At 47.4% G+C, this 13,181-nt stretch overlaps 1 protein-coding gene across 1 annotated transcript; it reads left to right on the forward strand.

The window, feature by feature from the left end:
- Positions 1 to 92: 92 nt before the first annotated feature.
- PPIH (peptidylprolyl isomerase H (cyclophilin H)) lies at positions 93 to 7,683 on the forward strand. The gene is made up of 8 exons (XM_009889822.1): positions 93 to 154; positions 777 to 800; positions 1,310 to 1,354; positions 1,793 to 1,835; positions 3,791 to 3,883; positions 5,418 to 5,505; positions 6,278 to 6,318; positions 7,596 to 7,683. Exons 1-8 carry the CDS (start codon positions 102 to 104, stop codon positions 7,662 to 7,664), a joined length of 456 nt encoding a protein of 151 aa, XP_009888124.1. The 5' UTR covers positions 93 to 101; the 3' UTR covers positions 7,665 to 7,683.
- Positions 7,684 to 13,181: the final 5,498 nt, after the last annotated feature.

Consider the following 13,181-nt stretch of genomic DNA (forward strand, 5'->3'; position numbering starts at 1 on the left):
GGTTGAATTTGTGTGGGAGTTGCCTGGGTGCAGAGGCTAGTGTGTGTGAGAGGGGCCCAGGAGATTAATCTGGGCACTGCCTTCCCCAGGAGGTTGGCCGCATGAAGATTGAGCTGTTTGCTGATGTTGTGCCCAAAACAGCGGAGAACTTCAGGTAAGGAGCAGGCAGCAGTCCCGTGGCTCAGCCTGGACCCGGGCTGTGAGGGCTTTCTGGTGCAGGAATGTCTATGGTGACAGTGACTACCTGCCCCCCAGAACCGCTGCACCTGCTTTGCTCCTCTCTCCATTCCCAGAGAGATGTGACTGTGCAGCATCCTGGTTGTCTGGGGCAGCCCATCTAGCTGGAAGCTGAAGGACTCCAGTCCCTCTCTGCTCTCTCTGTGAAGCTTCTGATAACCTCACTGCATTTATAAAAGGCAGTACCTTAATGTCATGGTAGAGTTCCCTGCCACTGACTGAAGGATGTACCACTTGGACATCCTGCTTCTATGGGAGAAATGGATATACTCTGTTCTCTGTGGAACACGGTGCCTGCTCCACATCTGGTCTCTTACAACCTTGGTTGTAATCTGACCGCCTCAACTGCAGAACGGGCGGAAGTTTGTTTTGAAATGGAAGCGGGGAGGAGTTACTGCCGGTTCCCATTGCATTGGGGGTATCCCCAACGCAGTAAGGAAAGCCCTGTGTGACGGTTGGCGCATGTTTGCTGAATGCAGCCCTCTGTGTCCTTGGAGTTCAGCTGTGCCTCACGCTCTGCTTTTTTTCCTGTTTTCCAGGCAGTTTTGTACAGGTGAATTCAGGTAAGAGGGTTATCGTGTCCTTTTAAGTAGCCTACTCAGAGAAACAGGGCTGGGTGAGTAGCAAGAAGGCTCACTGGGAAGTTTTTCTTACTATACCAGTACAAAATGAAAGAGTTACAGAAGTCTGCTCTGATGAAATTGTGATGGTCAGTCATGGAGATGGCAGACTTTCCTTTTTAGGTGTGATTTTATTTGTGCTCAGGTTGCTCTAAAAAGCCCTGCCTGCAAATCCTACCTGCTCCTGCTGCAGATTGCAGTGGGATCCGTTAAGCTGGTGGGATGGATCTTGTAGGGAACTGTGTTATTCAATGCACAGAGCCCACTCGAGGTTTGCCTTGGCCTCTGATGGCACCAGCCGGGAGCCAGGCCCCAGCAGGTGGGTTGGCTGGTTGTATATCAAGGCGGCTACTAACGTATAGGGCAACCCTTGGGAACTCTGAATTTCTGGGAGGGATTTGTGTTGGGATATCCAGTAAGCTGCAATGATGTTTCTCTTTATTTCCTTGCAGGAAAGATGGTGTCCCTATAGGTTATAAAGGAAGCACTTTCCATAGGTAATTCTTCTGCTTTTGTTTAGGCATGTAAATGGCAATCTGAGCTAGATGTGGTTTTGAGACATGCCTAAAAGGCGTTAATGGTCTGGGAGGCATTTGTAGGTCATGGCTAATGTCACCATTCTGTAGGTTTGGGGGTTTTGCGGGTGCTGTTAGATGTGTATGCTGGGGTCAGTGGGAGGGATCCCCCGTTCCTGGTGTGCCAGGTCAGAGATCGTTTCCTGGCGTCTGTCACCTAATCTGTATCCCTGGTCGACAGCAATGGGTCCCAAATTACCTGATAGCAACCAGTCATTAGTATTTATTCTAGATTTTAGACTGTAGCATTCATAGACCTTGATAACTTTTGTTGTGCTGTGAGGCAGAACTCCTTTTTATCATATTAAGCTTCTTGAGGCATTTTTCTACTGAGAACTAAGTGTTGTTTTACTTCTTTAGGGTAATAAAGGATTTCATGATCCAAGGAGGTGACTTTGTAAACGTATGTACTTCTATATTCCTTTTGTACTTTTCCTACATGGTTCAATATGCAACTGTTCCCAAGGGTTAGTGCCTGCTTACGGGATCTGTTGGCTCTCTTTTGAGGTACTGGAGGTTTCCATGTAGCATTGCTGCCATCTTACTGCAACAGACTGTAATGTACTTGAAAACAAATCTGCAGTCTTGGGTGAACGTACCTTCTCCTTCTCAAAATATTTCCTCTCTAAAAAATCATGGCAGTACAGGTAGAGGCTTTTCAAACTTGCAAGGATTTTTTTTTTACCCTGTTGTCCTCCTGTCCCCCCAGACAAGAACCCCAAATTTCTATTAGCTTTGTGGAGAGAGACCTTGAGTACAGAACCAAGCATCTAGTGCAAGGGATAGTTTAAATCAAAACTATTTTTTTTGTTAGTGAATTGTCTCAAAATAGAAAAGACTGTGCCTGCAGTGGTGGTCATGCTCTGACCTGGGGATTAGCAGAGTATATGGGGGCGGCTGGAGGACTGTGGGGTCTCTTCGCTGTCCTAGGATGCAGTAAAATTATTTCATTTCTGGAAGTGTTCCAAAATATGAGGGGGGTGATCAAGCTTTTTTAATACAAAATCTATAAAACTTGGTTGTCTGAGAGAACTGACCGCACAGGGGGTGGCTCAGCCACACCAGACTTTTACGTAGTTGTTAATTGTGGTGCCGCTCGAATGTCCCAGTGGGCTTTAAGCTCAACAAGCATTACAGATTGCAGCAGTATTTGTAATTTATAAATTACACTTATTACAAAGTCACCTGGGGAGCAAGAACAGTCACACTGACCACTAAGGTAGGGTATACGTTCCTGTCTCAGAGCCAACAGTTTAAGTAAACCACAGAAAATAGGAGGAAAAGAAGCAAGAGCTAGGCAAGCAGAGCAAAAGGTGTGGAGCTGCACATGGTATATTACTGGCATCTTATTTTCCTGTTAAGTTTGGCCTGATAAGTAAAGTACATGTTAATCAGAAAGGCAATGAAGGGAGACAGGTTGCAGCAAGGCAGAAGAAATGGGGCTGAAGTGACATAGAAAGGGAAAATCAGCACAGAAAGGGAAATTACTGTCAGAATAGTAAATTTACCTAACTGTGCCAGAGGTACTTGTTTGCATTCTACTGCAGCACCTGTAAGGCCATTCTGTTGAAGGATCTGTGCTCAGTCCTTTTGGCGTCATACAGGAGTGTCTGCAACGCTGGACCAAAGGGCAGGGTGGCTTTCAGCAGTCTCACAAGTTGCGTGTCTTCCGTGAACCGTATTTCAGGCTTCTGCAAAGTTATAAACTCGTGAGCAGTCAAAGTTTGCGATCTGCAGCTGTTGGCGGACCGTGCTGCTTAAATTTCTAAGTGTCTTGAGATCTGAGTACTAGGGCTTCTAGTCAGTACAAGGTGTCTCAACTTGGTAGAAAGTACAGCAAAAATCAGAAACTCTGTATTTTAGAAACTGTCTTTGCTGAACAGAGAGATGAAACACTTCGCTGTTTCCAGTAGTCACAGAAAATAAGGTGAAACAAGTAAGTGTACCATCAGCTGACTTTTTCCACACAACCACTTCTGCTTTCCTTGTCACACCAGCCCATACTTCTACGTGCCCTCCCTTTTCCCTGCCAAGTCCAGGTAGGTCCATACCATGCAATCTTATAGCCTCCATCTCACTCTGGGAGGCTTGGACTTAATCCGTACCATCTCCATGGGTTTCTGCCAACATATGGGTGCAACTGTGTAGTTAGAAACCAGTCACTGTTCCCCTTCAGAAAGGAAACGTTGCCTGTGTTCACTGCTGGTGTGTATAAATGGCAGTACAGCATCCATTCTGGGCTGAATTTAACCCTGTCCTTTGGCTTGGGGATTTTAAATGTAATTTTTAAATTGAATTGTTTTGTAGCAGTTGCTGCAGAACAAGCGCTGTAGCTGACTGGGCACCTCTCTCGTGCAGGGAGACGGCACTGGAGTAGCCAGTATATACAGGGGTCCTTTTGCAGATGAAAACTTCAAGCTGAAACACTCTGCTCCTGGGCTGCTCTCTATGGTGAGTATCGAATACTGATAAGACTAAAAAGCTTTTGGTACTTCCTCTGTGCCCTTTTCCTAAGTGTATAATAATTTTGCCAAGCAACAGAAATCTCCACCGTTGGATACAAGGTCTGAAAGACGTGCTTTGTAACTGCAAGCCAGAAGGCTACTCATGGGTTAATGCGTTGAGTAACACAAAAGTCCTGACCCTGCAGCATCCTTTCGTTTTTACCTGTTGGAGTGCTGGACCAGGCTTGCTTTGATCAGCTTTCAGGATAGCTTGATTCTTACAGTTTTCATACAGTGGCAAGTGGTGGTGTGGTTTTTTTCCTTCCCTGATCAAAACACTGACCTCAACAGGATGAAACAAAGAGATTTAGGACTTTCAAAGCCCTAGTGGCGTTACCATGGTATCTTTTATAACATATGCTTCCTGTTCAGCATTGTAGGAAAAACTGCAACTGTTGCATGTTGCCTGATGGGAACAATACACTGACTTCTGCAATAGAAAGTAAGTGGAGCCGGTGCCTCAGGGTTCCTATCCACAACTGCCTCTTCCGCAGCTCTTCCAGCTGCCTTGCTCTTAAAACCACTTGCTTTGGGCAGTCACCATTTGGACTAGTTACTCATCCAGTTCAGAACATGGCCCAAAAAGAGGTGTCACGACACAGCTAAGCAACCAGTGTACTGTAGTGAGGGAGAAGGGATCCCACACCAGTACTGCCAGCCTTGTGTTAAAATGGCATGGCTCTGCAGTTGTTCTGCTGGGCCAAACCATACTCCGTCCCAGCTGGATCATTCCCGAGCTGGCTAGCAATGAGTAAAAGATCCAGTCTGACCGTGTCCTGTGCAGTCCTGCTGCTGCAGAACTGGCCCAGTTCACTTGTTAGCACAGAAACACGCTTTCGTACCTCCTGGTTGTCAGAAGAGCTTTGAAAAAATTGAAAAGGACTTAAGTGTTGCAGAGATGTTCTCCTAGCAGAGTGCAAAGGTTCTGGGTGCTGCTTTTGGGTGTGAATTGTATTTCGCATCTGCATGACACCGTTGCTGTGAACCCTGTGCCAATACAATTGTTACCTTTCTCATTCTGATCATCAGAACAGACAGAGCTGGTTTTTATAGTCTGAGGAAACCTTCCAAATAGCAGAAATCACCTTCTTTCTTTCTGGCTTTCAGTTTTCCCCAGTACAATACTGCAGCAGTAAGTGCTCATCATCAACATTTTAGCTTTTTTTTCAGGAGCATGCTCTTGAGCCCAGATTTCAGCAGTCTTGTGCTGAATGTTTCTTCGTAGAAGTATAATAAAAAGTCTGTGAGGTGCCTCTTGCGCTCACTGGCATGACCAGACTTGGTGGTATGCCACGGCCCAGCACAGGGACACTCTCCTGCAGTTGTATATCTTGCTTCCTTTGGTTTGTGTAACAGTAAGCTAAAAATAAGCTAGTCTGGGTCTCGAGCGACGGCTCTTTTCTATGAGAGACATGTCTGCCTTCAGTTTTGGGAAGTCTTTAATTGTACGCTTTTTAAATTTTGCAATTCTCAACCCCCAGGCAAACAGTGGTCCAAGTACCAACGGCTGTCAGTTTTTCATTACGTGCTCCAAATGCGATTGGTTGGATGGAAAACATGTTGTGTTTGGTGAGTACCTGCAGTGGGGGTCTGGCGTACCAGCTCATAGACACTCCCTGTGGCCCAGCTGCTAAAATCAGCAGCCATGGGCTGCTTGTTCTTCCTCCCTGGCTTGTGCTAGCGGAGGAATCTGTGCAGCCAGGTACTGAGGTCGATTGCTGTTGAAGTGAAACGTGGGTTTTTTCGCAGGTTAGCTTTAGATCCGTTCCTTGATTGGTGTATTACGCTACTACATAAATCCTTGTGCCAGTGTGGAAGGGACAGATGAGTGAAGGGATGCCTTTCTTCTCCACTGTCAGAGAGGACTGAGCTTTCAGCAGAGTTTTTAGATGTAATTCTAAGAAACCCCATCTGCTAACTTTTCATGTACTGCCGCTTGAGCTGTAGGATTTCAAGACCAGCCTTTAAGCTGATACCCTACTTAATACTTCCTCTGATTCTTAAGTAAATTGTTAATTGCTGGGTTTGCATCATTACGAAGGTTGTGTTGATAGGTAGTTCATGCTGTATTTTAGCACAGCTGGAATCTCAAAACCTAGATTTCTACACACGCCACCCCTGAAAAGGGAAAATGCACTTAATCTGTTCAGAACGTGGAAAATGTTTAAAGAAGGATTGTTTCCTTTATCAGTTTAGAGGTTGGTAACAAACCCTGAAGTGCCCAATAGCTATACTGCACAAGAGTTTTCAGGAGTAACAAAAAAGCATAGACCTGTGATGAGGTGGGGGGAGTAAAGGTGAAAAGTGGTCATATTGAAGTGGATATGTTTCCTCATTCTAGGTAAAATTGTCGATGGGCTGTTGGTCATGAGAAAAATTGAAGTAAGTTGAATTTGCCTGTTTCTCTGTGGATGTCCGTGTTGGAAAGTCATGTAGAGGATTAACAAGGGTTGTTCTGCTCTCTCCTGCTGTCTGTTTATGGGATAACAGGGAATACCAGGGTTGATAACTGGTATTATCGGATGTCATTGTTATAAAATAGCAGAAAATCTGTTGAGGCAAAGGCTGTCATATAGACTGACTTTAGAAATGCTATGCTCTCGTGGTTGCTGGTTAGTCTTTGAGTGGGGATTGTGTTCTTGTGGCTTTATTTGCAATGCTTTGCATTTGTTCAGGAAGCTGAATTGAAAAGCTATTCCATCAGCAACTCGGACAAGAGTGTAAAGCAGATCACTTCTGTGCCATTGCCTGGGATTGTTCAGTGGTGCTAAATCATCAGTTCTGCTGATCCGTGATCAGCATGTTTAACGACAAAAATTAAACGGATCTTCTGATGGGCTTCCAGGAGCTGAAGATAAATCTGCTCAGGGGTGGTTGTTGCTACCAGTGTTGTAACTGGGTGTCCCGGCAGGATGATGGGTAGATTTAACAGACAGTGGTGTGTTCTTTGAGAGCGCCAATGCTGCTTCGTGGCACACTCATGGACTAATGTGCACAAGAGCCTCTGCTGGCAGAGAATCCATAAAGTGGGGCAAACACAGAGCTGACAACTGTTTTGACTGAGAAAAGGTTGCATGTAATGAACTGTATGGCATGATATAACGCGTGTGTTGCTAGCCCTCTTTGCCAGAAGTACTGCTGGCAGGGTTGTGGTGTGCCTGCTTTGCTTTGCACATCACTAGCGGTGAGGGGAAATTAAAGGAAATAAGTAAGAGACTCATGAAAGAGCAGCCAAGTCCAGCAGAACGAGAGGTTCAGAGTGAGGGTTGCGTTGCAGCTGTCTTTTATTTGGATTCCCCTTCTGTACAAATACAAGTTTGCTTTGTATGTTCCAGCTGTAACTAGTAACTTTAAAGATTTAAGCCTCAAGTGCCGTGATGTCTGCTGTATCTCATGAGGAACTCTCCAGTTTTTTCTCTGTTCCTTCCCTCCCATTCAAAGGATCAGGGTCTGGTCTGTAACCCAAACCTCCGCGCACAGAGAGTTCACCTGGTTATGGCCATGTCCGTTGCCAAAATGCTTCTGTTACTCAGCTGTGTCTAGGTTTCCTGGTTCCTGATGTTGCACAGACACCTCTTAGCTAGTCCTTGGGTACCTGTCACTCACTGGATTTGTTGTGCTTTTATATGGTTTAATGTTATATATTTGTTTGTCCCCAGAACGTGCCTACGGGTCCAAATAACAAACCCAAGCTGCCAGTTGTGATCTCTCAATGTGGGGAAATGTAAAGCAACGAAACAGAAATGTGGTAAGTCTCAGTCTTCGTGGGCACCCATTGCAGTTGAACTCAGGGCTGCTCTGCTCCTTACTTATCTCTTGACTTATTTTCACATTCATTGGAGTCCGCAGAGAGCTGAGTTAGTGAAACACCAGAAAATGCTTCTGTGTTAGTTCTAACAGCATTATTTATTTGCCAGCTCAACTCCCTGAACTGGCTTCCCTCCGACCTACACAAGCACCAAAGACAGTGCTAGAGGGATAAGATTTTGCAGTTGCAGTCGAGGGGAAGATGGGGCTGTGGGACCCGTGCCCTGGATGGGGTTAGGCTGCCTTGAAGCCTCGGCTTCAGAAACCAGTGGATGAAAGGGAACTGCAGCAGGAATCCAGCTGGTATTACCCAAGCGGTCTGGGCGGGGGGGGGCATCACTTTGACCTGCAGGTTGGTGAACTCTGCTGTTGCTACAGAAAGCAGAACATCCGTGTGTGGAGCAGGCAGGGATCAAGAAAAGAAGATGAGGAAGAGAGGACTTGAGCCTCCTTGCTCAGTACAGCCATAGGACTGCCACCACTGAAGGGCCAAGGAATTGTCATGTTGCATAGTCTTACCTTAACTCAGAAAAATACCACAATCCTCATCCGAAGGGACGTTTCCAGCATTTACTATTATTCAGGCTTCATTTTGGTTAAACCAACAGGCTAAAGACAGAGCTCAGGCTAATGTACAGTATTCTGTTTCCATTTGTCCGCCCACTTCACTGTAAAAAACACAAGCATTTAAACAAATCTGTCTAGATTTCAATGTGTCAGGCTGCAGCTTGTCAAAAAATCTGCTGTATTAGCCTTTTGGTTGCTGATTTTTCAAATTTCGGCAGGCAGGCACCGACAAAAGCAAATCCCCACAATTTCTGACCTTTCATTAAATGATTTCCAAAGACATCTGGAATTGCCCACGAAGACATGTCCCCGCTTCTGTAATAAAGTCTTTCAGATCTGCAGCGCTTCAGACTCTTGGGAGCTCCTCCTATTTGATGAAGTAACAACAGGGAATGTAATCACTCTTTCATTTCCCCAGTACTTCTGGTGGCATTTATAGGCTTTGGAAGATAGGGACAACCTCATTAACAGGCTTTCTTGCAGATGGGCAGAGCCATGCTGATGGGTCAGGTGCCCCTTAGGGTTGTCCTCAGACCCAAACATGCTGATCATTTCTCTTTGGAGTATGTGATCTCTGACCAGCATCCAACTGGAGACTGGAAACTTTTCATTTTTAGGTATGAGGTTGGTGCCACTTTTCTTGCTTCCCAGCCAAGGTCTCGGGAACTGCCTTTCTGTGCCCCACTGCCTTTCAGCTGCCTGTAGACAAGAATGGCATTTGTCTCACCCAACTTCAGACAGCTAAATCCGTTACTTGTCAAGGTCCTTTAACATCAGCCAGGAGAAACAGGCACTGTTGGGTTTAAGTTCAGAGGCAGAAGCAGACGCCTGGCGAGGAGACCCAGCAGTATTCCCGAGTTCTCTAGCTCAGTCTTGAGGTGAGGTAGCACATAACAGCAAGTAGCGCTCACTTGAAAATCGCTGTAGCGGCCCCCAGCATCACTGCACAGTCCTGCTCTTGTGGGATGAGTTGGGAATGGCTGTCCAGCATCACGGACCTGTTTCTTCTTCATTTCAGTGCTTATTCACCGGTGGATAGGCCTGTACTGGCTCCATGCAGTTCCGACTCCAGCCACTTCCCTCCACTGCCCCAGTCCTCTCTAGAGGTCAGATCTGCGCTCTGACGTCACTTCTCCTGAAATTATTTAATAATTGGCACCTGTCTTTTTTTTTTTACGTTTTGAAATGTAAATAAAAATTTTGTTAAATAAGTGTGCAGTGCACGTCAATTAACGTGCTTGGGAACAGATTCTTCTTCAGGTGAGAAGGGCTGTAGCATCTTTAGTGACATGTGTTATAAAAAAAAACATTTACTGTGCCTGGTATTGAGGGGCACTGCTGCTGGGCATTTGCAAAATGGGGAAGAAGGGGTGAAAGGAGCGTGGCAGTGCCGTCTCCACCGGCTTCTTTACTCGGCAGGTAAATAAGGCTGCCTGGAGAGAGGTTCTTGGCATCTTGGGAATCTCCAGAACCTTTCCACATGCAGCCTTATTGAAGCGTAAGTCTGTGCCATATCCATTTCTTCTATTACCATGAGTTTGCTCAGCTCCGAGGCGAGTTACATCGTAAACAAGTGTTTGTAACACCTCCCCTGGTGCATCGCGGCGCTATGCCATGGGGCTGTTACGTGCCACGGGTTTACAGGAACTTACATGGGTGTTGGCTCGGGGCTTTGGGCTGGGAAGCAGAGAATGATTATGCTGCAGGGGTAGAAATTGGGGCTCCTTATCCTGCACGGTTACAGAGAGAACAGGTGAGGGTGGAGGTTGGTGGAAAGACTGACTTTCTTCTCCCAGACCGGGGTTGCAAGCTCACCTACCTGCTGGGGGGCCATAAACTACCCCTCATGGGGGCTGGGCTACAGGGTGAGGTCTTTCATCTGGTAGATTATATGTAAAAGAGTTGGGACAAAGTCTGTTGTGTCACGTGCAGGCACTTCACGCCGTCTGGGTGCGTCCCATCACTCCCTGGGCAGCAGGAGTGGATTGTGCGGGGCTGTCTTGGGGAGGTGCAGTCCGTGTGCGTAGCTTGTGCGTTACCCAGCACTGGATAACAAGCGCTGATATACCAGAGGACAGATCCTGCGGGCTCTGGCTTTGGTGTGCTCTTCTATCTCGTGGCTGTTTAAAATCCTTGAAGCAGGCTCTGCCTGTCAGGATCTCCAGGTTTCCGTTCCTGGGATTGCACAGCTGCTGAGGACGCCTGTGCTCATTTCGCTCCAGCCTGAGGCATCACATCTTCTTATACCTGCAGCATATCAGGTGATGAAAGAAACACAAAGCATGCCATCCTCTCCAGCCCCAAAAAGACTTTGCAGAGGGCTCTGTCCTCTGAGATGAGCACTGACAATTCCCAGTAGGGCAGGGAAAACTGGACCCGGATGGCAGCTGTGAGAGGTGACCGAAAAGGGAGAAACTCTGCTGCTGGTCCTGCTGGGGTTTAGGCAGGAGCTTGGCTTCAGGTGGCGCGGGGGAGCTCTGCCTGCCACTGACAGTGCTGAGGTTTGCAGTTCTGGCTGCCTGTACCCAAATTCACTGTACTTTTTCACCAGGGAAACCAGCTTATTTCTGAGTCCAGGCTCAGCAGCGCTTTCTCAGCCTGATGTATTTATGTCACTGTGATCAGCAGTCTCGCTGCCCACGTAGCAGGGGTCATAGAGCTTCCCCAAATTAATTAATGGCAGCAAATCCATTACAACCTCTTTGAAGGTTGTTCCAGTGGCTAATTATATCCCATTACATGTCTCTATTCGATGCTGAATGTGCAGAGCTTCAGCTTTCCAGCTTATGTATCTTGCTGTTCCTTATCTGCTGGCTCAAAGTTTTCTCAGAGACATTTCTGGATTTAATTTCCCTGCGATGAAGTCCCCCTTCAGTTATCTTGTATGTAGCAAGTCCTGGAACCTCCCGCTGTAGAGCAGATGATGGGTCTTCTCTCTCTGAGTCCAGCATCTTCCTCCAACTGTGGATGCTGCAACTGGTGTCGGCGTTTCTGATTGCCTCATTGTTCATCTGAGGATTGGATTGGCCTCTGGGCCCTGCAGTGTTACCCCCCAAAAAGGCTGCCATGTCGTGGAGTATGGTCAGTACCATCAGGTGGACCACGTTTTCTTCTGTAGGTGCATGGCCCTGACATCCTCACAGGCTTCATCACTGAAATTTGAAGTTTTCTCCCCAGTTTTCTTCCTCTAAGGTATCTCATGGTGGATTCCCTATTTGTCATTATATTTTAAGAAGTATTTTTCAATGGACTTACTGAGCATCATCCAGTTTTGATATTCTCGTTTCTTTATTGAGGTCATAATCCTGATGCAGATCCCTTGCAGGATTGTTTTAAAGCTCTCCCGCTCATTAGTTGAGTTGGAGATCTCATGAAAGATATTTCCCCCTCTATTCTGCTCTGGTGAGACCCACCTGCAGTGCTGTGTCCAGCTTTGGAGTCCTCAGCACAAGAAGGACATGGACCTGTTGGAGTGGGTCCAGAGGAGGCCACCGAGATGCTCCGAGGGCTGGAGCCCCTCTGCTGGGAGGACAGGCTGAGAGAGTTGGGGGTGTTCAGCCTGGAGAAGAGAAGGCTCCAGGGAGACCTTAGAGCCCCTTCCAGTCCCTTTATAAAGGGGCTCCAGGAAAGCTGGGGAGGGACTCTTGATCAGGGAAGGGAGCGATGGGACAAGGGGGAATGGTTTTAAACTGAAAGAGGGGAGATTATTAGATGAGATATGAGGAAGAAATTCTTGACTGTGCGGGTGGTGAGACACTGGCCCAGGTTGCCCAGAGAAGCTGTGGCTGCTCCATCCCTGGAGGTGATGAAGGCCAGGTTGGACAGGGCTTGGAGGAACCTGGTCTAGTGGAAGGAGTTCGAATGAGATGATTTTTAAGATCCCTTCCAGCCCGAACCATTCTGTGATTCTGTGATAACAAGATAGCTTGACAAGACCTATGTTCGTTGCTGTGGTGGGTTGACCTTGGCCCCATCTGAGCCCCTCAGCTGGCCATGGTGTAATGTGGGGAACTGGGTCCCTGGCTTCTGTTCTTCACGTTGGGATGGGGGAAATGGCAGTAATTTGTGTGTGATGCTGGAAGAGCTGATCCCAAGGGGTTACACGTGGGTCACAAAGATTGTGGAGCAATGGGTCAGCTCCCAGCGGCCACCTTGGTGGTTGCTGGTGACCTTTCCCTCCTCTTACATGGGAGGTATCACAAAGCCAAGGACAGGGCTGTAAGTCTGTGGCCAATAACCACATTTTTCAAGTGCCCAAGGAAAATAAGTTGGTGGACAAGGACGCTGGGTTTCCCCTGCACCTTCCCTCTGTACCTTTCCATGCACTGGTACAGGTTAGTGGTTGACCTCTTGGAAAGCAGCTCTGCAGAGAGGGACCTGGGAGTCCTGGTGGACGAGTAGTTGCCCTTGTGGCCAAGAAGGCCAGTGGTCTCCTGGGGTGCATTAAAAAGAGTGTGGCCAGAGGGTCAAGGGAGGTCATCCTCCCCCTCTACTCTGCCCTGGTGAGGCCACATCTGGAGTACTGTGTCCAGTTCTGGGCTCCCTGGTTGAAGAAAGATAAGGAACTGCTGGAGAGAGTCCAGTGGAGGCTATGGCAATGATCAGGGGACTGGAGCATCTCTGTTGAGGGAAGGCTGGAGAGCCCTGGGGCTGTTCAGCCTGGAGAAGAGAAGGCTGAGAGGGGATCTCATCAATGCTTATCAGTATGTGAAGGGTGGGTGGCAAGAGGATGGGGCCACACTCTTCAGTGGTGCCCAGTGACAGGACAAGGGGCAATGGGCACAAACTGGAACACAGGAAATTCCATCTCAATGTGAGGAAAAACTTCTTTAATTGCGGGTGGGAGAGCAGTGGCACAGGCTGCCCAGAGA

This window comes from Charadrius vociferus, unplaced genomic scaffold (genome assembly GCF_000708025.1).
Source record: "Charadrius vociferus isolate BGI_N301 unplaced genomic scaffold, ASM70802v2 scaffold727, whole genome shotgun sequence".
Classification (NCBI taxonomy): domain Eukaryota; kingdom Metazoa; phylum Chordata; class Aves; order Charadriiformes; family Charadriidae; genus Charadrius; species Charadrius vociferus.

Excerpts from the sequence above, each read along its gene's own strand:
- PPIH (XM_009889822.1), top strand. The coding sequence starts at position 102 with ATGAAGATTGAGCTGTTTGCTGATGTTGTGCCCAAAACAGCGGAGAAC. Across the intron at positions 155-776 it reads AAAACAGCGGAGAACTTCAG|GCAGTTTTGTACAGGTGAAT; the intron begins GTAAGGAGCAGG and ends CCTGTTTTCCAG. Across the intron at positions 1,355-1,792 it reads AAAGGAAGCACTTTCCATAG|GGTAATAAAGGATTTCATGA; the intron begins GTAATTCTTCTG and ends TTACTTCTTTAG.